This window comes from Oreochromis aureus, linkage group 19, assembly GCF_013358895.1.
Source record: "Oreochromis aureus strain Israel breed Guangdong linkage group 19, ZZ_aureus, whole genome shotgun sequence".
NCBI lineage: Eukaryota > Metazoa > Chordata > Actinopteri > Cichliformes > Cichlidae > Oreochromis > Oreochromis aureus.
Window position 1 is genome coordinate 15381868 of NC_052960.1, and position 21836 is coordinate 15403703.

A 21836-nucleotide genomic window follows, 5' to 3' on the forward strand; every position below is an offset into this window, starting at 1 on the left:
CTGTTTTTCCACAGAAATGATTTCTCTACTGAAATACCTGAGAAGAACAATGCTCTGCTTTGCCAGATCTTTTCCTGCTCTGACATGTCTGTACTGAAAGGGGGAACACTTGCAATGCTAAATAATTGTCACTGCATTGTGCAACTGTCTTCAAAGCAGAGAGACTAAAATTTTAGACCAAAACAAAACAGAAATACCTAAGAAAAAGTAGTGTACTGGTTTTGGTGACTTATAGTTCTATTATATGTATTTTCAGTCATATACAGTATGTAAAAAGCAACAAAAATATGAATAGCTATGTGCATATTCTGATAATTATTGAGATAAACTGATAGGCATTACATAATGAGATAAACCATTATATCTAAATGAATACAGTTGCCTAAATAACCAAATAACACCAATAAATAGTTTGACTGAGTAAACATAATTAGCTGATTTTAAATACTTATCTAATATCAGCTCTGAGAGTGAAAATCACTGAACACCCAAAATGCATAATGCAATGTCTATGACAGTCCTGTCTTCAGCTGGACAGAGAGATGGACTAGGTCACTTTCAGATAAACTGTCACACTGCACATTACATTACATAACAAATATAATACCATACATTTTTTACGAGATAGCAGCATTTAAAAAATCAAAAATAAGGCCACTTGAGTATTTCATTAGAACATTTAACTGCACTGGAAAAATAGCCATGGGGCGGTTGTGCACTGTAGTGGATGTTAATTGTTTTCATTTTGGGAAGGTCTAATATTAGGTGAAGGCAAGAAAGCTACAGCAACATTTAGCCCCACCCACAGTATTTCCTCTTAGCTTAAAAGTTTAATTAACATCCAGAAGCAAGCAGCATCATACACCTCTGAAATGAAAATGGTGAGGTAGGCTGTTTGGGAGTCTGCTAAAGTCAATTACTTATAATGTGTTGACAACATACGGAAACACACAAACTAATTGAGCATTGTCCACAGTTTCTTCAACAACACGAGTGAGGAAAAAAGGTTTCCTCCTAACAGTAATGTCTTCAGTCTTTTCCAAGAATCCTCCAGGAAGGCGTAGCAGGCAAAGGAAATGGGATGACTAAAGCAGTACATTGGTCTAAATAAAAAGGGTCTGACATTACTTGGATTGTTTTTTGATTTAGTGACCATATGTTGATAACCGAAAGGCAAAAGCCATAAGTTATAAATATATGGTTTGTAACTAATGAATAAATACTGACTAACATGTCAAATTATTTAAATTTAAAGACGTAAAAGACAAACAAAGTCAAACTGAGAAGTCTGTTGCTATAAATCCATAGAAAATGTCAAAGAAACAAATGCTGTTTGTCCACAATGCAAGAAAAAATGTTATTATGCAGACTGTAAATGCATTTCAGTCTATTTCTCCTGCAGCGTCTGTCCATTATTTACATTATTTCCTCAAGCACAGCATTAAACATCATCTGATAGTGCCGATTAGCCATATAACAGCATTATTATTGTGTTAAGTTTAATGACATAATAGTTTTAGAGACATATCCTTTTTATTGTGTCATTTTATACATAAGCAGCAAAAGGAAAGTAGATGCCATCAGTAGGAGACACATTTTATTCTTTGGCATTAAAAATGACCACAGGTTTAATTTGCTCTGTTCTGTTGATGTAAGTGGACACAGCAGAGCGTTGATATGTGGTCATGTCTGATCCTCTGCGTTGATATCTAGTCTTTCTGTAGATGGCGCTAACCTTCTTTCTAAAGTACTGCCCTGAGAAGACATACAGCAAAGGGTTTAAGGCACTGTTGAGAAAGGCTAGATATACTGAGAATTGCCCTCCTATATCCAGAGTGTCATACCACAGCTTCTCATCCAGCACATTGATATCACAGAGAATGTCAAGAAAGGTAATTACCTGGAAGGGGCCCCAGCATAGTAAAAATACCAGTGTAACAACATACACCAGCACAGTGGCCTTTTTATCACTGGTGTGATGAAAACCAACACTTTCCCGCCTCTCAGATAAAACCTTGATTATATTTCCACTGCTGAAAACAATGACCAAAACAGGAAGAACAAAGCCCACCACATTTATCACAATCTGATGGGCCAGCTTCCAATAGCTGTCATGGGTGTAATCCAGAACGCAGGATGTGGTCTCATAGTACTCAAAGAACTTCACCTTTCTGTGAGCTATTGTCGGTGTGCTCAGTAAGACCCCTAATATCCACAGGATGAAGCAGATTACCTTGGCGTAGAGCGTCCGTCTCAGCCAGCTGGCCTTCATGGGCTTCACAAGTGCTATATAGCGATCAATGCTAATCATGACCAGAGTGAAGATGCTGGTGTAGAAATTGATGATAATTAGGGCGTTGACGATTTTGCACAAGGCCTCTCCATATGGCCAGTTGAACTCGTTGAGGATATTCATTGCCCAGAAAGGAAGGCTACACAGTAGGATAAAGTCAGCCAGCGCCATGTTGCTCAGATAGATCTCTGCTACAGTCAGTCGATCTTTGTGGGCAAAAAACACCACCAGTACAAAGCTGTTAAAGAGTAGACCTGCCAGGGATATGGTGAAGATGTACGGGGGGACGATGGTGTGGATAAGCTCCCATTCTGCAGTGACTGGAGACAAGCTGCTATTTTCAGTCAACACTGTTGGCACAGTTGTGAGTTCCATTGGCTCCACTGAGTAGGAAAAAATAAATATTCATAAACCTTCAGTACAATGTTATCATTACAGGTCAAAGCTAACCATTTAAAATCCATCATGAAAGAAATATGTCAAGTAGGAATTCAAATTTGAAACTAAGCATAGTACTGAACATAAAACAGGTTATATAAATAATCAACAAGTGGCTAATTTTATGACTTTCTTTTATCCAGTTAAGAAAGTTCAGCTCTGGGGATGAAGCAGACAGCCCCAGATAAGCAAGATGATTATTTTTCTGTGTTAAAAAAAACACTCAAGAGCCTGGAAAAATCAGTTAGCTCTTCTGTGTTGTGTATTGCATCTTTTCTTCTAATTTAATCAGTGGATGACTACTTTGAAAAGACTGATTGACACATTTTATTTTGTTTTTCTTTTAAGCATCAAATACTGAAAAGGAATAGAGAAGTTCTTACCGTATGTTTCACCAAAATGTTCCTCCGATGGTCAAAGTTGTAATAACAGATAACACATCTGAGACAGGGCTTAACTGTGCTCACGAGCTCTTGGTAAAGTACACAACAAGGCTGTTTTGTATATAGTTGCATTCTTCCACACCACTAGTCCAGCAGTTGAATATATCAAGTTGTTTATCAAAGAGTCAAAATTTGGACGGTGCTCATTTATGAGCAGCAGCTGAAACGTCAGTGGAGTACGGTGGAGTAATGGAGCATGTCTTGGAGAGAAAATGCAGCCTCTGGGCATTCCAGTTTATAGTGTGTGAAAATACTACTACTATTATCACAGATATTTAAAAACTAATGACATATACCAAAGAAAGCATGATTTTATTGAAACTTTAACAATTATTTATGTCATTGTACTGTTGGATTTGGACCAAAATGCTGAACACAGGAATAAATAAGAAAAAACTGCTTTAATCCTGCACTCACACTATAATACAAAACAAAGGAGGACCAAAACCTTGAGAAACACAGTGCAGGACCAGTCTTGATGTTATTTACCAATAATTTTCATCACAGTTTTTACCAAAGAACATTTTTTTCTGATGAAAACAAGACAATAACTAAATAAAAATAATGCACAGGGATTAAAACTGTCATAAATATGTTCTGGAGAAACGAAATCCAATCAGAACTAATTAAGTAGTGGAGAAAGGTGGGAGAAGTTGGTGAGTGATCCAATCAGAAGTAATCTGCACACACTTGATCTGCCACCTGGAAATATGGTGGGTGGGGTTTAGCTAGCTCCCATGCTCTCTATTTTTCATGAAAACACTACAAAATATCAACGCTGGGGAGGAAGACAACAGTAGACATATAGACACATTTTGCATCTGATATCAAGGAAAATGAGACACTTTTAAAATCATGTAGAGCAGCTCTCACCAGTAACAACACAACCAACTTTTGCACTTAATAGTTTAGTCAACCAAACGAACTTTAGTTATGCTATAAACAGGAAACAGGAATGCAGATTTGACACAGAGAACACAGGAGGGCAGCAAAAACAAACTCAGGGAAATAGCTGTGGTTGCAAATGACAAAAGGAGACAGACTGAGAATAAAATCATGAAGAGAAATAAGCTAGCATATAAAGCTCAAAATGGCCAGAACTAAGAACAAACTAAGCAGGAAAGATACAAAGGTGAAAATCTAAACTATAACGGAATAAAAAAAAGGCTGAAGGTAATAAACAATAACAGAACAACCCAAAAAAGCACAAAACACTAGACAGATACACAACGTTTACCTAACATCTTACGTCATGGTCTATGGAAAAATGTACTTGTGCAAAAGGATCGAGCCACTCCTTGTAACTTTCCATTTTCTAGGAAAATTGGAAGTGCACTGATTCACTGAAACATGTGCAAGCATTTATTAAACAACAGTATTTAAATAAAAAGCTTTGTTGCACAATTGTAATGAACTTGAATGTCTCGTATTTGGTATGACCACTTATAATCTTTAACACAGCCTGAAATTTCGGCTTTCAGACGACCTTTCTTGTAATTTCTTTAACTAGTCTGCAGGAATAGCTCTCTAGTCTTCTTGAAAGACACCCGCGCTCTTCTTGGGATGTTAATTTTTTGTTGTTTGTCAGCATCATCCCACACTGCTTCAGTTCAGTTCTTGTGTAATCAGCTGTACCTCAGCCCCCCCCCAGTTTCCGTTCATGAAGAACTGCTTCTTGAAAACCATCCTTCCACTGAAACCATTTATGATGAGGCTTCCGTAAATGATAGCTAGATCAACTAAAAGACTAGATGCATTTGCCAGATCCTGTCTTAGGACTTTGCCGGATGTTTTTTTTTTCATTTCCTAATGACAGGAAAGATTTTTTAGGTCCTTCACTACTTCCTTTATCTGCCACTTATCCAGTTTCCTCAGATGTTTTAAGGACACATTGCACACCATGCTTAGAGGCGCAATAGACAATACTGGTTCATTCCACAAGTGAGGGGCCTTTGTGCATTTGTAAATGATTAATGACTTAGTGTTAAGTGGCTTAACCAACAAAAAAAACAACAAAACAAAACAAAAAATATTCCCCTGAAAATGGTCTGGTACAAGGACTGGACTGAAAATCTTTGAACGACCTTCCGAAATTCCAGAGAAGTTGCTTAAGATTTTCCCCATGGATGCCTACTAGGGGTAACCCTAGTCTACTCTATTTCCTGCACTATGCAGTTCCTGTCATATTTCAAAGCAAAATGACTGGGTGTACATCAGAAGTCAGTGAGGGTTATCTGTGTATATGGCTTCCCAAGGCTACTGCTGGAAAAAAAAAACCCTATTCAACAAGAAATAGGAAACAGGAAAGAAAGAGGGCAAGAGATGCAGCCAAGGGCCGGCCATACGGCATATAGCTAAACAGGTGCCAATCCACATATTTATTGATAAATACTGAGGTGTCATATCTCTTCATAAATGATACAGGGGAGGTCAGAGATTTAAAAAAAATTCCAAGAAAGTCTTGCTCCTTGGAAGCAAAATATAATAAATGAGGGAGTAGCTCAAAGCTTGCGAACAGTCCTGCAAAGATATGACTGATTCAGGAAATTACAGCCTTACTCCCTGTTTATACTGTCTGCGACCTCTCTGTTTGCTATGATGTTGAGATATCATTAATAAAACCTTTAGTTTTTTTCATCTTTTTTCATTTGTGATTGCATTAACTGTATAAACAGTGAAATATTTAGACAGGTAATGATTTCCAAATGCTATAAAAACAGATTTATCAGTTTTATCCCAATTTATCCTCAGCTTGTAAATCATTAAGTTCTGATATGTTTTAAATTTAAAGTCACGGTAATGGCAACAATAACAAATGTTAAACCAACTTAAAATCACACTGGAGTTAATGTAAACTATAATCAGTATTTTTCTTCTTTTACTTGAAAGATTTAGATGAAGAGTTATCTAATAATCAGTATGTCCGAGGTTGTATAATCCCTTTTATGGTAAAAATGACAACAGCATACCAAAATGAAGATGAAGATCAGCTCATTGCCAAACATTCCTTGCTTAGTCAGTTTTATATATCTGTCCTACATTTGTGACTTTGAGTACTTGTAAATGCCAGATTTAACACATGGGACCGTTCAAAAAAGCAAAGCCCAGTGTTTTTATAGACAAAATAGATAAACACCAGTTTGCTTCCAGAATTAGGCTTTTTTTTTTTAAATCTAGCCACCCTGCCTCTCTTTAAACAATACAGAATTATGGCAAACATTAGTCAACCGTTTTCCTCAGTTTCAACATTTTAGAAATTAATGCTATTTGGTTTCCCACTATTTAGAAATAGTGGGAAAGATTTAGTCTGCCTCTGCAAAACAATTATTAAACTTCTCATCGTCTCTAACATCCTCTGTTAAAGTTGTTAAAGTTACTTGTTTGTTCAGTTTAGAATGTTAAACACATATAGAGGTAAAATATTGTAGTTTGGTGTTGTCACAGGATGGGTGTATACTTTGGAAATAATGTAGATGTAGCCATTACCATGTCATAGCCTTTCCTGTAATTCATGCTTCTCACTGGGGTAACTTTTGGTTTGTTTAGTTCCTGAGAGAAAAAGTTCAACCAGTTGCCCCCATATCACATTCTCTTACAAGGTGTCAGCTCTCTTTTTAACCTCTAAAGCTGTCATCTACTTTAATCAAGGGTTTGACCAATAAAAACGTAAAGATGACTGATTCAGTGCAGTTCAAGGACAACTTTATTAAAGTTTTACTAAGCTGGTTACAGTTCAAAATAGGTTCCTAAATTACAGGTTACACATCGGTCCTCCCAAGAAAAGAACCAAACTAAGCTTGTAGTAACGGTACATGCCAGAAGGACTTGTTTTAGCTTGTTGCTAAGAGAAATTGATACTGTCTGGAAACAAGTGCAACGTGGTTGTGGACAAACATGCCAAGAATGTGAAAAGATCAGTTTTCTACATGTTTGAATTTGTTTTACAGATAGTGTCATAGAGATTTATTGTTTGCTTTTAGCATGCAAAGAATTACTGTAAGACAAGTAATTTTTAACCTTTGAGTTTACCGTCATTTGTGTGGATGAAGAGAAGCTTTAATTGACTGGAAAATGAAACACTAATTTGAAAACAAAAATTAAAAAGTAAAGCTATGCTTCAAAGGCCAGGGCAGGCCCTCTTATTAGACCCTAATCCAACAACATAAAAAATATTAATACATGAAATTCAATTCATTCACAAATATATTTTAAACAGAGTTTACTCTTTATGTGTAAATTAATTTAGATTTTCGTGCTCTCTGTTTGTTTACTTGAGATGAGATTGGCATTACCATGACCAGATGCCTCACACTGGTCTTTTTTCCTGCATAGAAGGGGTTTAAACACTTCCCTTGCCCGCTCCCTAAAGTTCTTCCCAACAATCACATACAAGAAAGGATTCAATGCACTGTTGCTGTAGCCAAGGTACGTAGCTAACTGGTTGCCAATGTCCAGCACATATGCCCACGTGCATCCAGAGATGACCTCATAGTGATCCAAGGTGTCAAAGAAGATCAGAATCTGGTAAGGCAGCCAGCAGAGGACGAACACAGCCAAAACAATAAGCACAAGGTACGCTGCCTTCCTCTCCGCGCTCCCGCTGTTGCTTCTTCTCATCTTCTGTCTCTTTAAAATGACTTTAGTGATGTGGTAACTACAGAACGATGCAATTGGGACAGGAATGAGAAAGCAGACTATGTTCACAGTTATGTTGTACCGCAATCGCCACCCTTCATGGGGGTAGTCTAGGTAGCATGCATCAATGCCCAAATGGGGGAAGAACTGCACAGAGCGGAAAAGAAAAGCAGGAAAACTGAGGAAGATACCAACAATCCAAATGGTTACACAAATTCCATGTGCCCAGAAAGCCTGCCTCTGCCTTCCTTGGGACAATGGTTTAGTGAGAGCCAGATATCTGTCCATACTCACAACCGTAAGGAACAACACACTACAATAATAATTCATCCCAATGACAATATTGATAAGCTGGCACATGAACTCCCCAAATCTCCAGTGGAACTTGTTGATTATAGTTGATACCCAGAACGGCAGACAGGAAACCATGAGGAGATCAGCCGCTGCCAGATTGCTCAGGTAAATGTCAGCAACAGAACTTCTCCGCTTCTGAAGACAGAGGACGCAAAGCACGAAGGAGTTGCCGATTACTCCCAGAAGACAGATGATCGACATATAGGCAGGCTGCATAGTGTAAACCCAGTCCCATGCATCCGTGTGGTTGCAGACAAACTCAGCTGTTGTGTTGTTCTCCATAAGTAACTCCGCTGGAGGGTCTGAGCCAACTGGTAAAGCTGTTGGATGGTGACAGTGACTCAAAAAGTAGAAAAGAAAAAAAATGCATGTTCACAACAAATATATACTCTAGTCTAACCTTTTAGTGTATCAGCGGAGGTTTGATGCATTTGTCATTACCTTTGTCCCATGATTTCAGTTCTTAGGGAGAGGGGATAATTGATTTAATGGAGTGTGGCTAATGGATGGTTTATCAGCCAAAACACACACTACACACATGCCATCTTCAAAGTAGACCGTCTTAGCAACCAATTCAGTAATGAGCATTTCTAGTGTTGCAAAAGGAAGGCCACAAAAATATGTTGCATGTTACAAGTACAGTCAGTCATTTTTGTGGGATTATTTAGTAAAATAGAAAAGAATATTGTATAAATATACATTGATTAGTGTGTAATTACATCTCCCACCAAACTGAAACATTCTCTTGTACTAAGTATTCATCAATTAAAAATAAAAGCCAAAGCCACTTGCATCTTAATGAAATGTCATCCACTTCACCTTGAGCCTTATCTCCTGAACTGAAGTTAGAGCTACAACACTTGAAAACATACATAGTAATACTTATTTATTCCCAATATTTTCACAGTTAATTATTGTCAGCAGATTGTCTCCGGATAGGTGACAACGTGCTGACCAGCGCAGTCACTGGTTATAAGCTAACATTATGCCAGTTAGTGTTAGGCTTGAGCGTCCTAAAAATCATACTTTATTTCTGCTAAATAGCCTGACTATAGTTTACATCATATGAGAGTTTATTAACTAAGTATCAAAGTCCAACAATGTTATATCCATTTTAACGAAAGTTTCACTTATGCCATCTAAAAGCAGTTAGCCATGGCTAACAGAGGCTAACAGCAGCAAATAGCAGCCAACAGTAATGTCCTAAACAACCCACCTCAATATTCGCTCATCAGACAGAGGTGACTTTCTCTGACTCGTTGACTCATATCAGACTCAAAGTTTTACATTTCTAGAGTAAATAGATGTTAAAGCTACATATCGATTGCTGAGTTAAACAGTAGACTGACAGCCTACCAAAATAGTTACAGACTCTGGGGCAGAAACTGGAGTCACGTTTGTATCTTACTACACTTAGCACAGATGAACAGCAGCTAGCTAAAACATGTTTGTCCTACAATGACCACCACTTCTAGGATTATGCTTTTTACTTGGGAGGGTTAAAGAAATTGAATTCATTTGACTACAATCTGCAATCTACTGGCATCTACTGATGAGATTTTACACACTGTCACTTAAAAGTCAAAATGAGCTTCGTGATTTGAAAGTTGAGCCAAATATGATTGCATTCTTTTTATTGGAGAGCAGGGGGCAACTCCCTTTGTTGCATTATAACTTCCAGTTATTGCCATTGCTGTGTGACCTCAATAAATGTTTTCCCCTCAGTTTTCTGTCAAAGTGAATTAAAAAAAGGGAGTCCTCAGTAGAGTCAGTAGAGTTGCTCACTGACACAAGTCTTTAGCCAGTGTTTATGACGCATGGTTTCAAACCACCAAGAAAACGGTGTCGAAAGTGTTCACTTTCAGGTGTCATAACAGAACTTCACTAACAGGGTGAAGTCATACTGACTGTGTCCATGTTTAATAAACAGTCTGTGAACTCTTATGAAAACATGAATGAGGCATCTGCACTAAAACCTCTTCAATGACTGTCATCCCCCACTGTGGTGATTACAGAATAGTCAAAATTTTAATTAATATTCCCATTTAGTAGCACAACATAAACCAGAATAAAATGAACATTGAACATGAATGTGGGAGTAACATACATTTCAGATTTGAAGGACAAGACTAAAAACCTTTTTAAAAAGCAGACAAAAACACATGGAATGAGGTTGAACTGTGTATTTTCTGGCAGACATTCTACAATTTGAGGTAACTTTTTCTGCATGCCTTTTGTTCCACAACAATTTTCAGCACTAGCAATTGTGGTGAAGCCTGATATCCTGCTTGGCAAGATTTGCCTTCATTTTGAGGACACCTATGGGTGTACCCTTGCCCACAACCCATTTTGAGTAAACACTTGGCAATTAAAAGGTGGTTTTGGGGACAGATATACAATAAAAAATAAAAAAAAAAGAAAGAAAAAGTTATGTCTATACAGCCAACAAAAAGAAGCATGTTTATGCGTCACAACTGGAAACTCATTGAAAGAGTCACATTTTTAAGTCTGGAAACTCTGAGTCAGAAACACCAGAAACACTTAGCAAGATGCTGTTTCAACATGAACCTTTGGATGTTCAACTTAACATTCAAATGCATCATAAAGATTCATAAAGTGAAAGACTGCATGTTGATTTATACATCTTTATGCTCTGAGTAAAACAAATAGTGGCATCATTTGCATTTTCAACAATAAACTATATAACAAAAAAGTTGTATTTACATAAATTATTCTACAGTACACATATTTACATCACACAACCAATACAGCCAAGATACTGATGACTACTAAAGTTTGTAATATATGAATCCAACAATATTACACACTGGTGAGTTGTTGCAATATATAAAATATATCTTCATTTTTTTCCAGTTCAAGCTAAACGACAGTGTTTTGCATTTGGTAGTAATCTGTAATACAACCACCTTTTCTAAACGTAACAGTGAGACGTTGTGCATCAGCTAACATACTAAAGAAAGAGTTTGTTAAAAAGTTTCTTAACAATGTATGAATCAAGTCTGATTATTACAAAGCTACATCCATTGCGATTTCATGAACTTCATTTGATTTTAGATTTCATTTGAACCATTTAGTTTAAGACAATATTATTAAATGACTGCCCACTATCCTTCTGTGCTTTTATGTGCAAAAAGCAATTTGCAGACAGCATTTTATACAGAAGTTTTCAAAGTAGAGGACAGGTTTGAACGTGTGGAGTCAGATGATGTTTTCTTCCGGTGGCCCCACTGCTGGAAGAGTTCTCGGACTTTTTTCCGGAAGTTCTTTCCTACAATAACGTATAGGATAGGGTTAAGAATGCTGTTCAAGAAGGCTAAGTAGGTGAAGATCTGGAGGCTGATGTCCACAGCATTTTCAAAGTGACAGCCTTCCAGTATCCCACCTCGTAAAAGCACATCCACTATGGTGATTACATGGAATGGCACCCAGCAAATTAAGAAGGCTACAAGGACTGCCAGGACCAAAATGGTGGCCCTTCGTTCTGTGTTTTCAGCATTAAACCTCTCAATTGCTTGCAATTTCAAAGCCTGAATAATATTAAAAGTGCAAAAGGAGATAATTGAAATGGGAATAATGAAGCTAAAAATGATCAATATCCCATCACAGATAACGTGTACGTTGTGGTTTGGATAGTTCAGATAGCACACAGTACCATATTCAGGGAAATATCCCAGTTCCCTGAAGATGAACACGGGTATACTCAGAAGCAAACCAAGACCCCATGTCAGCAAACACCCTAGTTTGGCATATTTTGGACTACGCATTCTTCCATGTGACATCGCATGTACCAGCGCCACATAGCGATCAATGCTAACCAGAACAAGAAAGTATATGCTACAGTAGGCATTCATCTTAATTCCCACATTGATAACTTTGCACATGAAATGACCAAAAGGCCAATTAAAATCATTGAGCATGTTGACGGCCCAGAAAGGCAAACAGGACACCAGGACTAGGTCAGCAGCAGCCAGGTTGCTCAAATAGATTTCAGCTATGGTGCATGCCTTCTTGTGGAAGCAGAAGACAATCAGAACGAACATGTTAAGCATAATTCCCAGCACGGTGATGAGCAGAATATACACTGGTTGGTGTGCAGTGAGCCACTCCCATAGTTCGTGATCTGGACAATGAGTCTCATTGGTGTTGTTATTGTTTCCATATGATATAGTGGTGCTGTAGTCTGGGATGCTGTAAAGACAAAATGAGACGAAATAAATAGGCGGTTAAACATCAACAGTACATTAGGTTCTTACCTTGAGTTTATGTAAAATACCATGCGATAAATATGTAGCTTTAGCCAGCACTTAGCTGGCTATCGTCTCTGCAAACCCAACAGTTGCCCTGCTACATACAATATTTACCATACAGATATGAGACTGATGCCATTCTTCTTATCTTATTTTAAGAAAAGAAGTAAATAAGCATATTAATGAACAGATGTCCTAACTGTACATCCATTGTGTGCTGTTTGTCATCCTTTCTCTGTCGACCAGGTTCAGTTTTCCAACTAGCTGATTGCTGAAGAAATGTCCACCCACTGATTTAGCCTCTTGTTTCAACAAGAGCAGAGCTGAACATGAAAGCCTGTAATAAATGTGATGAATACATTTCTGGTTGTGGAGCAAGGTACTTTGCAGCTATGACCTTTGTATTGAACCAAAAGATAAGCTTAAAACATAAAGACGTTGTTGAACAATAAGGGTGTTTGCACATCTGCAGCAAGCTGATCAGCAGTAGAGTTTTAAGGTGCTAATGAAAACCCCAATAAAAAAAGATAAAAACAGACTTTTTCCATCTCTAAATGCATGTGAATGAGATGAGTAATGTCGCCATTGCGGCTGTCGGTTTCACTCAAAAATGATATAAGCTTGTCTGAAACTGAACCACCTTGTTCCACTAATGAGCATCAGGCATAGCATAATGTCATTTATGCTTCTGCTTAATTCCCCTATCATGTTACCTAACTGGAAATCTGTTCTTTCAAATCATATTGTATGTACCCTATGCTTACATCCATGTGTTTGAATGTTTAAGAGAAATTAAGATCACTGACAGTTGCTCCAAAGTTTGTTTCTGTTGGTATAAGGAGCAGTTGGCAGCAATGTGGCAGAAGGCACAATGGAGGGCAGAAGCTTCTGTTGGTTAAAATCACCAAATGTTTGACATGGATTAAACTCGTCTTTAGAAGAACATGCTTAGGCAAAACCTGAGCTCTCATATCATGTACTACAACTGATGTTTTAATGTACAACAAAAAAAGACTAAATGAATAACAAAATAAAGAGAAAAACATGCTTCTTCTGGTCATCATCGATATGTAACTCTATACTTCTATATTCTACATTACACCCAAAAACACATGATTTTTCTTTTAGTCTCACTCACTGTAACAACAAAGGCAAGAAGTTAATTTTAACAGCAGCTGTCAGCTATCAGTAGTAGTATTACCTGCTTTACACACATCAGAGTATATTTAACCTGCTTGAGCACATGGTTACTGACAAAATGATTCTAAAAAATAAAACAATTGGAAAATTGTTCTTCATTCTTAGGGGATTTTTTTGGTTATATCTCACATGAAAGATTTTAAAAATATAGAGAGTATATTTGATTCATACATACCTTGTAGGTCTAAGAGTCATTTTCCAAGTATGTTCAGATGTCCTGCTGCACTGTTAACAGTTAACTCCCCAACTCTAGTCTGCCTGTCTCTGCCTCACGCTCCTAAAGGAAACTGTAATTAAAGTGATGTCACCAAAAAAAGAAGGCATGGCAAAGGCAAGGCAAAAAAACCTCACTTCTCTCATTTCACATTCAGTCTGAATGCTCCCTGTCTGTCGGGTCTGGGTTGTACCTTATTCAAAGATGCACTAATAACACGCAACAAGCCATACTAATATCAAAATTAGACAAAAACAAAGAGAGGAGCACTGTAGACTCTCTGTAGGCTCATCTTGTTAATCTTGTTTCTTTTGTTTATTACATTATTCACATTATTGTCAGAGTGTGTATTATACCAGAGCAGACACAGTATTGAAGGCCTGTTTATGGCGAAAAACAGGAGAAACAGAAAAAGAAAATGGACAGAAAGAAAGAGAGAAAAAAGGGGCTGCAGGGGACAAAAGTCTAGGATGAAGCAAACAGACAAAAAGGGTGCAAAAGGCTTTAAATATGTTATCTCCTCATGCTGGTACTGTAACTTCTGCATTTGTGTCGATTTCACGCTTTCGAGAGGCAAAGCGTGAAATGGACATGGTGGACAGGTGTGTCTGTTAGGCAGTTTTCCGTGATATGGATTTGAATGAAAGCAGACACTTTTTTGTCCCATGTACGCCTCTTAGTAAGTTCTTACACAACTAAACGGTTGTGGCTTGACATAGTTCATGTTAAATATTTTCTGACCTGATGTATACACTCACTAGCTAGCTAATTCTGGTTCTTAACGCAGCCAGTGACGTCTCGGCAATTTAATGGTCAAGTTGATCAGTTCAAAGTAAGCATCAGAATGAAGAAAAAGGGTCTTTCAAGTAACTTTAAATGTGACATGGTTGTTGATGCCAGATGCGCTGTTCTGATATATTTCAGAAACTGCTGATCTGCTGGGATTTTCCCACCCAACCATGCTTAGGGTTTACAGAGAATGCTCTGAAAAAGAAAAAATACCCAGTGAGCTGCAGTTTTCCAGGCAAAAATGCTCTTTTGATGCCAGATGTGAAAGGATAAGAACGTATAGACTGCTTTGAGCTGTTAGAAAAGCAAAGTTAACTCAAGTCAACACTTCTTATACAAAATACCGTATGCAGAAGAGCATCTTTGAAGGCACAACACGTCAAAACTTGAAGCAGATGGGCTACAGTAGCAGAAGACCACACCGACTGCGACTTCTCCGAACAGGCAAACTGAAGTTACATTTTGTAAACTATACCACAGAAGATTGGAAAAAAGTTACACGGTTCAACTCAATTCAATTGAATTTTATTTATATAGCACCAAATCACAACAACAGTCACCTCAAGGCACTTTATATTGTAAGCTAGACCCTACAATAATACATACAGAGAAAAACCCAACAATCAAACAACCCCCTATGAGCAAACACTTTGGCGACAGTGGGAAGGAAAAACTCCCTTTTAACAGGAAGAAAGCTCCGGCAGAACCAGGCTCAGGGTGGGGTGGCCATCCACTGTGACCGGTTGGGGTGAGAGAAGGAAGACAGGATAGAAGACATGCTGTGGAAGAGAGACAGATTGATAACAAGTATGATTCAATGCAGAGAGGTCTATTAACACATAGTGAGTGACTGAAAAGGAAAAACACAAAGTCTGATGAGCCTCTATTTCTGCTGCAACATTCAGATACTAGATAGAATTTGTCATAAACAACATGAAAGCATGGATCCGTCCTTCCTTATACATTTCAAGCTGCTACTGGTCGTTGACGATCACAGCCTACCAAAATTTAATTGCTGACCATGTCCATCTCTTTATGACTGCAATTTTCCCAGCTTAAGATTGCTGCTTCCAGTACGATAACTTGCCATGTCATAAATTAAAATCATCTCAAATTAGTTTCTTGAACATGAAAATGAGTTCAGTGTGCTAAAATGTGCTCTATAGTCTCCAGATATCAATCTAATAGAGCAGGGGTGTCCAGCTCCAGTTCTTGAGAGCTACTGTCCTGCAGCTTTTAGATGCATCCTTGTTCCGACACACCTGAATCAAATGAATGGCTTGTTACCAGGCCTTTGCCAAACCTGATGGCATGCAGAAGAGGTAATCCAAACATATGATTCAGCTGTGTTGGAGTATGGATGCATCTAAAAGCTGCAGGACAGTAGCTGTCGAGGACTGGAGTTGGACACCCCTGCAATAAAGGAACTTTGTGATGTGGTGGAACAGGAGATTTGCATCATGGATGCACTACAGCCAACAAATCTGCAACAACTGTGTGATGCTATCATGTCAATATGGAGCAATATCTCTGAGGAATATAATATGGAAACACGTCCCATTAGTATTGTTGGGAAGAGAGTTCCTTACACCACTGAAGTGCAGAGACAAAAGAATCCATTTACAGCACTTTGTAATATTTCCCGTAAGATAATTATTGCAGTGAATAATGCTGCCAGTTTCTTTAGAATTGCATTTTCACAGGGCATTGTGGCAATATATCATTAGGGTAATCAACATCGCCTGAACATATAGTTATATTTGTGTAGTATTTTTCCATTTGGTAGATAAAAGCAATTTTACACAGATTAGATGTCAGATTAAGTGTCGTGTTACTTAATAGTCAGGTAAACAGGTAAAATCCAACAAGTAGGTGAGTATTGTAAAATGCAAGTTTGTTCTATCCCAACTCACAGTATTTTGCTACGAAATAAGCCTTAAATCTCTGTTGATGTTCTTACTGTTGTTACTGATGCTGGCTGGTCTGCCTGGTGTTAGTTTCTTCAGCAACATTTTAACCAGGATCTATTTTTTCTGCCATTTCAAGTTGCCATTTCAAGCTCTTCAGTCTCAGATGATGGCTATGGAGCTGCAGTCAGCATCAGTAAGGGTCTTAATTTGGGTCAAGGATCGTCCAAATTAAGGATCGTCGAGGATCGTCCAGTGTCTTGATGGACAGCCAACTGGATCCTCCGACTCAGTGCTGGTGAAATTTTGGGGGTCTTCCACTTGACCTTTTTGTTCCATAATCCTCGGGATCATTAAAGAAATTCCAAATGACTGTCTCAGTGCATCCCACCTCAGCAGTGGTGGTGTGCTGCCAGAGGCCCGGCTTATGCAGTTCAACAACCCGACCAAAAAGGGAAAGTTTTTTTTGCCTTTGCCATCAGAACGTCATGAGAGTGTGACTACCTGACACAAAATGACAATAAACCCACATTTTTACACAGATTTGGCCTTTTAAAGGCATGAACGCTTATACTGTTTCAGTTTAAGCGTTGTTTTCAATAAATTGCATGCTCAAAAAAAAGTTTTGTCTCACTCCCATTTCTTCTTGTTGCATGTTGAAGCTCTACTTGGAACCTTGTTAAGATCCAAGGCGAGGGGGGGTTATATTGACAGGGTCTGATTAGTGGTGGGGGGGGGGTCATAACCCCCCTGGAAATTACGCCCCTGGACTGTATATTCAGTCCTGTACTACCAACTGAAGAGCCTTCTGCATGTTAAATGTCCACTGTTTCAGCGTATTCCTAAAATTTACCAACACAAAACCACTACATTGTTCTCTTTGTCAACCGAAAAGCACTATGCAGGGTTCTTTGATCTTCTCTTCGTTGTGTTTAAAACAAATGTCAGTAAAACCATAAATTGTTGTACAATCCAAATAACCAAATTAAACAACACAGTCATCATGATGTGTTACTACCAGATACCATATGCTTTTCCTCAGGGTGATGTCCATACTAATCTTCTAATCTCTAAACAGTCTCTCTTATCTTTCATAATAATAAGATTTTCTGTAAACGAAAAAGGCTCGTGTCTATGTGACATATTACTAAAAAGCGCCAAAATGGACTAAACAGCTCTCCCATTAAGCAAGCACTTATCTGTGGACTGAGATTTTCATATGACCTGCAGATAACATATGGGTGCACAGCATGGCAATTAGAGATATGTAATACGATTTCGGCTAAACACAGAATAATAGACCGAAGGCCATCTTCAAGTTATCATTGATTCGAAGAGACAAAGGGCTTAAAAGCTGTGTGGAAACAAAGCTCGTGTGTCTTGGTCATGCTCTTAATGTGCAACGGATGCATGATCACACGGAAGTTAGTGAATAGTCTGGTATTCTATAATAACACATGAATCTTATGAAAAATAATGTCACAATAGTGAATTTCACTTCCCCAGATCATGTTAGTCATAGGGCTGATACAGGCAAACTGTTGGACTATTCTGTTTTGTTTTGAGAGAACTGTTATTGCTATATAAATATGTAATTAGATTGGTGAAGAGTGACCTCAGCTTGATCCCTGGCAGGTGGGATCCCTGCAGGCAGAGTAACACAGTTAACATTCATTTGTAGTCAGATTCCCAGCTGCTGTCTTTGGTTTTCCTCCAAGATGTGTCAGTGTTGCAGTAAATAGGTTGCTTCCTTCTTTCCTCAATCCCCATTTCTTCATTTCTAAAAATATTATTAAAATTCAGATATCTGTTTATGCACTTGCATGATACATTTCTGTGTCTACTAAAGAGGGTGTAGGCTCCACTGTCACAAAAGAACAAAAGGGCTTAGTTCACACATTTGTTGCAAATAATGCATACCCCAATTAGCTGAATTTGGGTTATAATATTTACTTAAGAATAGAATCTGGGCCCTTATGAACAGGGTTTCCATGTTTGAACAAAAGTGTTTTTTTAAGTCTTAAACTCACAGCCCTGCAATGAAAATGCTCTGTTGCCTCTAAAGTATGGGCTTAATATAAAAGGAGCAGTTAAAAAAAAGAAAAGAAAAAAAAAGCAAGTGAGGTTTCCTGCTGTATCAGACTGCTTTAACATTAACAGTAGAACAAAAATTAAGAGAGGGAAATATTGCCACAACTTTGTTTGTGAGATTTAAAGTTACAAAGACTTCCCATTATTGTTAGTGGGGGTAAAAGTAATTGCACGCATAACACAGTTGTGTCTTGCTTCCTGAAAAATCTCCAAAACAGACTTTGTTTATAGAGTTGTATTTTAGAAGATGAATTGCACCGCTTCCATTTTCATCCAGAAATAGCTTGTTCCATGCTTTCAATGGTTATCCCAATGACTCTGTAACAATAGTAAAGTGCTGCCAAGGAAAACACTGATGTAAGGACTTTTGATGCTCGCCATCTGAAGTAGAGAATGTTGTTGTGGTTTCTTTCCACAGTATATTATGGGATAGTGGAAGGATAAACTTAAAGGAACACTGTGAAGTTTGGCTCTGATGTCTTTAAGATTCTTGAGATTCTAAAACATTTCTCTACCACTGGTTAAAAAAAACAAAAAAAACCCAAACTAACATAGTGACTAAGCAATGCACGATTCACAGTAGCTGTTGTAAGGTCTATTTTCAAGTATAGTTTTCCAATGATAACAGCATCAGCTCAACAGTGGCTATTTTTAGCAAATCAAATTCTTTTGATTACGAATTATTATGATGAAGGATCTGGTGATGAATGATGATGAGGTGTAACCGTAATCCTCCCCCTTTGATTACATAAAACTTTTCTTTTTTTTTAAAGGATAATTACTTTAAGGTGCATTTCACACAGCATGACGTAGTGTGGCCCTCAAGAGGGAAGCAATGCAGTCAAAAACATCCTGTACAAGTGTTGTTACAAGCAATTTTAATAATTATATAAATATGAGGGCAATGCAAATGAATTAATAAAAATAAAAACATCCACTTGTCCAGCTCTATACAAATACATAAAATTCTATTACATAGAAAGGTGCCATCATATACTATACTCCCAAGTGGGCACACTGGCTGCAACCAGGAAGCCCTGAAGAAGACAGAAGGACCAGGGATTAAAAAAAAAAAAGCACTAGAACATAAACAAGACAACAAAGCAAACCACATAATTAAGTACAGAAGAGGTAAAAGACTAGTGGATAATGATCAGTACTTGAATGTAATTAGAAAAATAAAATAAAGCAATAAGAGTCACACATAGTATAAATATAACAAGTATTAAAAAGGAGCTTTGTCTTATATACATGCATATGATATGTGCTTATTAAGTTCAGATATTCTAGGCAACACTGATCAGGCAGCTACAGGTTTATGATTCCTGAAAAACTTTTGCACAAGTAAAATTAAACAATAAATCAGCCAGTCCTTCATTAATGCTAAATTTTGTGGTGCACTTCTGTGGAAACATCCAGCCCCGAGTTATCAGTTAATCAGCAATGGTAACTCATCGAGCCTGGAAGAGACACTTCTGTTTAGCTTTGCTACAACACACCTGCGCCGACTACAGCAAGTGCAAAAGTACTCAGGAAGTGACAAAACCTCAGAATATAGCTTATAAATGGTACATTTACTGCACATATAGACCTTGGAGTGCTGTGGTGAATCAGCCTTCTCTACTGAGCAAGACAGCGGGGGCCTTGTACCTCATGCAAAGCATCTTCCACTAACGCACCCACTATTCCCAGTAACGCTAAATCTCCTAAGGACCTAAGAAATCCCATGCTTTTAAATAGCACAACATAAAATAAAGTCTATTAACTTTAACAGCCTTTAAGAAAAAAAACCTGTACAGAAATAAACTCAATGAATTGTCTCCCCCAGTTTATTAACTGAAGTTTTATAGACTTGCAAACTTAAAGGTCCTTGAGTAACAGGCTACATATCTGTCTGCTGTTGTTAGTTATGTCTCAATGTGTTCAGTGAAGTACATAATGAATGTCTGGATGAGAGGGCGGCGACGCTCACGCTACTCCTCGAAAATACTCAGCTCATTTCCTGTCTCCTTCTGCCGGTCTCAAAAGATTTTTTCCAGGCCGTGAGCTCCATTACTCAGTGTCCCACCCCCATCTCCTCTTCCATAACTCCACACAGATTCGAGACAACAGGGAGCAGCCCCGGGTATGTATCGTTTTCACAGCTGCCTCGTACACTCTGGGCTTTTGCAAGGAGAGTGAGTAAGCGCTTATAAAAAGTGGAAGGAGTGGCCACAGGCCTGTCTGAAACCACTAATGCAACTTTGATGAGCACTAAACCTTGGAACACAAAGCCATTTCTTCAAACATCAAAAATTCAACTAGTGCTGCTCAAATGTTCCTGGCAGATAATATACTGACCACAGAACAATGCTGTTTATACTGCTGGAAATCCACAACTTATGAAATAGGTTGGTCAGAGATGCCCCCGTTACGTTTAATATTTTAATTTAATAAAGGCATTGCAAAATGTTGAAATCAATAAAAAAGACAATCATAAACCAACCATCACAATAATTTTGCAAGACCTTGAGTCAGCAGTAAGTGGGCAGCCACAGTCTGAATGTCTGCCGTCCGAAATTTACTTCTGTTTTCAGCTCATGGTTTGATTGTTTGAAAAATAAAAACCTTTAATAAAGATTTAAACATTTAAAATCCAGGAAATCTACCATTTATGGTACTTCAAATGTGTTTGCGTCAACTGACTACGGTGAAAGTTTGCATGCCGGGCTGTGTATGTTCATAGTTTACAGAAAAAGAGACTGAGAAGTAAACTGTGGTAGAAAATCACTTTATTAGGGAAAAATATTTAATCTTCCGTTGACTTGCAAAGTACGTAATTGTAGTAATAACTCATGGTTAAGATTTAATTGACATAAATAATTTGAAAAGGTCAGTCTTTTATCAACAGAGACTCTGAGCAAACAGACTTTTGGAGTTCCCATCTGTGCTATTTTCGACACTAGCTATGTTGCTGCCAGACCACCTTAGCCAGTTATTTAGACTTACGTTTGATTTTTGAACAGTTATTTTTAACAGCTTTCTTTGAACAGACCACAGTGCAAATTATGAGAAAAAGCTAGTTTTCTATTCTGACACTCAGGTTTCTGCAGCATACAAACACACTGTCTCATTTTTTTCATGTTTTTCAATTTCCTGTAAAAGAATGTCTGAAGACTAAAATGCAATAACTCAAACATGCTCGTCTTATTTTGATACTTCAAG

General features: G+C 37.9%; 3 protein-coding genes across 3 annotated transcripts; all 3 read right to left on the reverse strand.

The window, feature by feature from the left end:
• Positions 1–478: 478 nt before the first annotated feature.
• Positions 479–3250, reverse strand: bdkrb1 (bradykinin receptor B1). The gene is made up of 2 exons (XM_039603011.1): positions 3115–3250; positions 479–2676 (listed from the first exon to the last, which is right to left on the reverse strand). The coding sequence occupies exon 2, from the start codon at positions 2666–2668 to the stop codon at positions 1598–1600; it is 1071 nt and encodes a 356-aa protein (XP_039458945.1). The 5' UTR covers positions 2669–2676; positions 3115–3250; the 3' UTR covers positions 479–1597.
• A 3616-nt stretch (positions 3251–6866) lies between these two features.
• Positions 6867–9525, reverse strand: LOC120434702 (B2 bradykinin receptor-like). The gene is made up of 2 exons (XM_039603012.1): positions 9380–9525; positions 6867–8483 (listed from the first exon to the last, which is right to left on the reverse strand). The coding sequence occupies exon 2, from the start codon at positions 8443–8445 to the stop codon at positions 7417–7419; it is 1029 nt and encodes a 342-aa protein (XP_039458946.1). The 5' UTR covers positions 8446–8483; positions 9380–9525; the 3' UTR covers positions 6867–7416.
• A 592-nt stretch (positions 9526–10117) lies between these two features.
• Positions 10118–13885, reverse strand: LOC116328227 (B2 bradykinin receptor-like). The gene is made up of 2 exons (XM_031749955.2): positions 13807–13885; positions 10118–12372 (listed from the first exon to the last, which is right to left on the reverse strand). Exons 1-2 carry the CDS (start codon positions 13824–13826, stop codon positions 11337–11339), a joined length of 1056 nt encoding a protein of 351 aa, XP_031605815.1. The 5' UTR covers positions 13827–13885; the 3' UTR covers positions 10118–11336.
• Positions 13886–21836: the final 7951 nt, after the last annotated feature.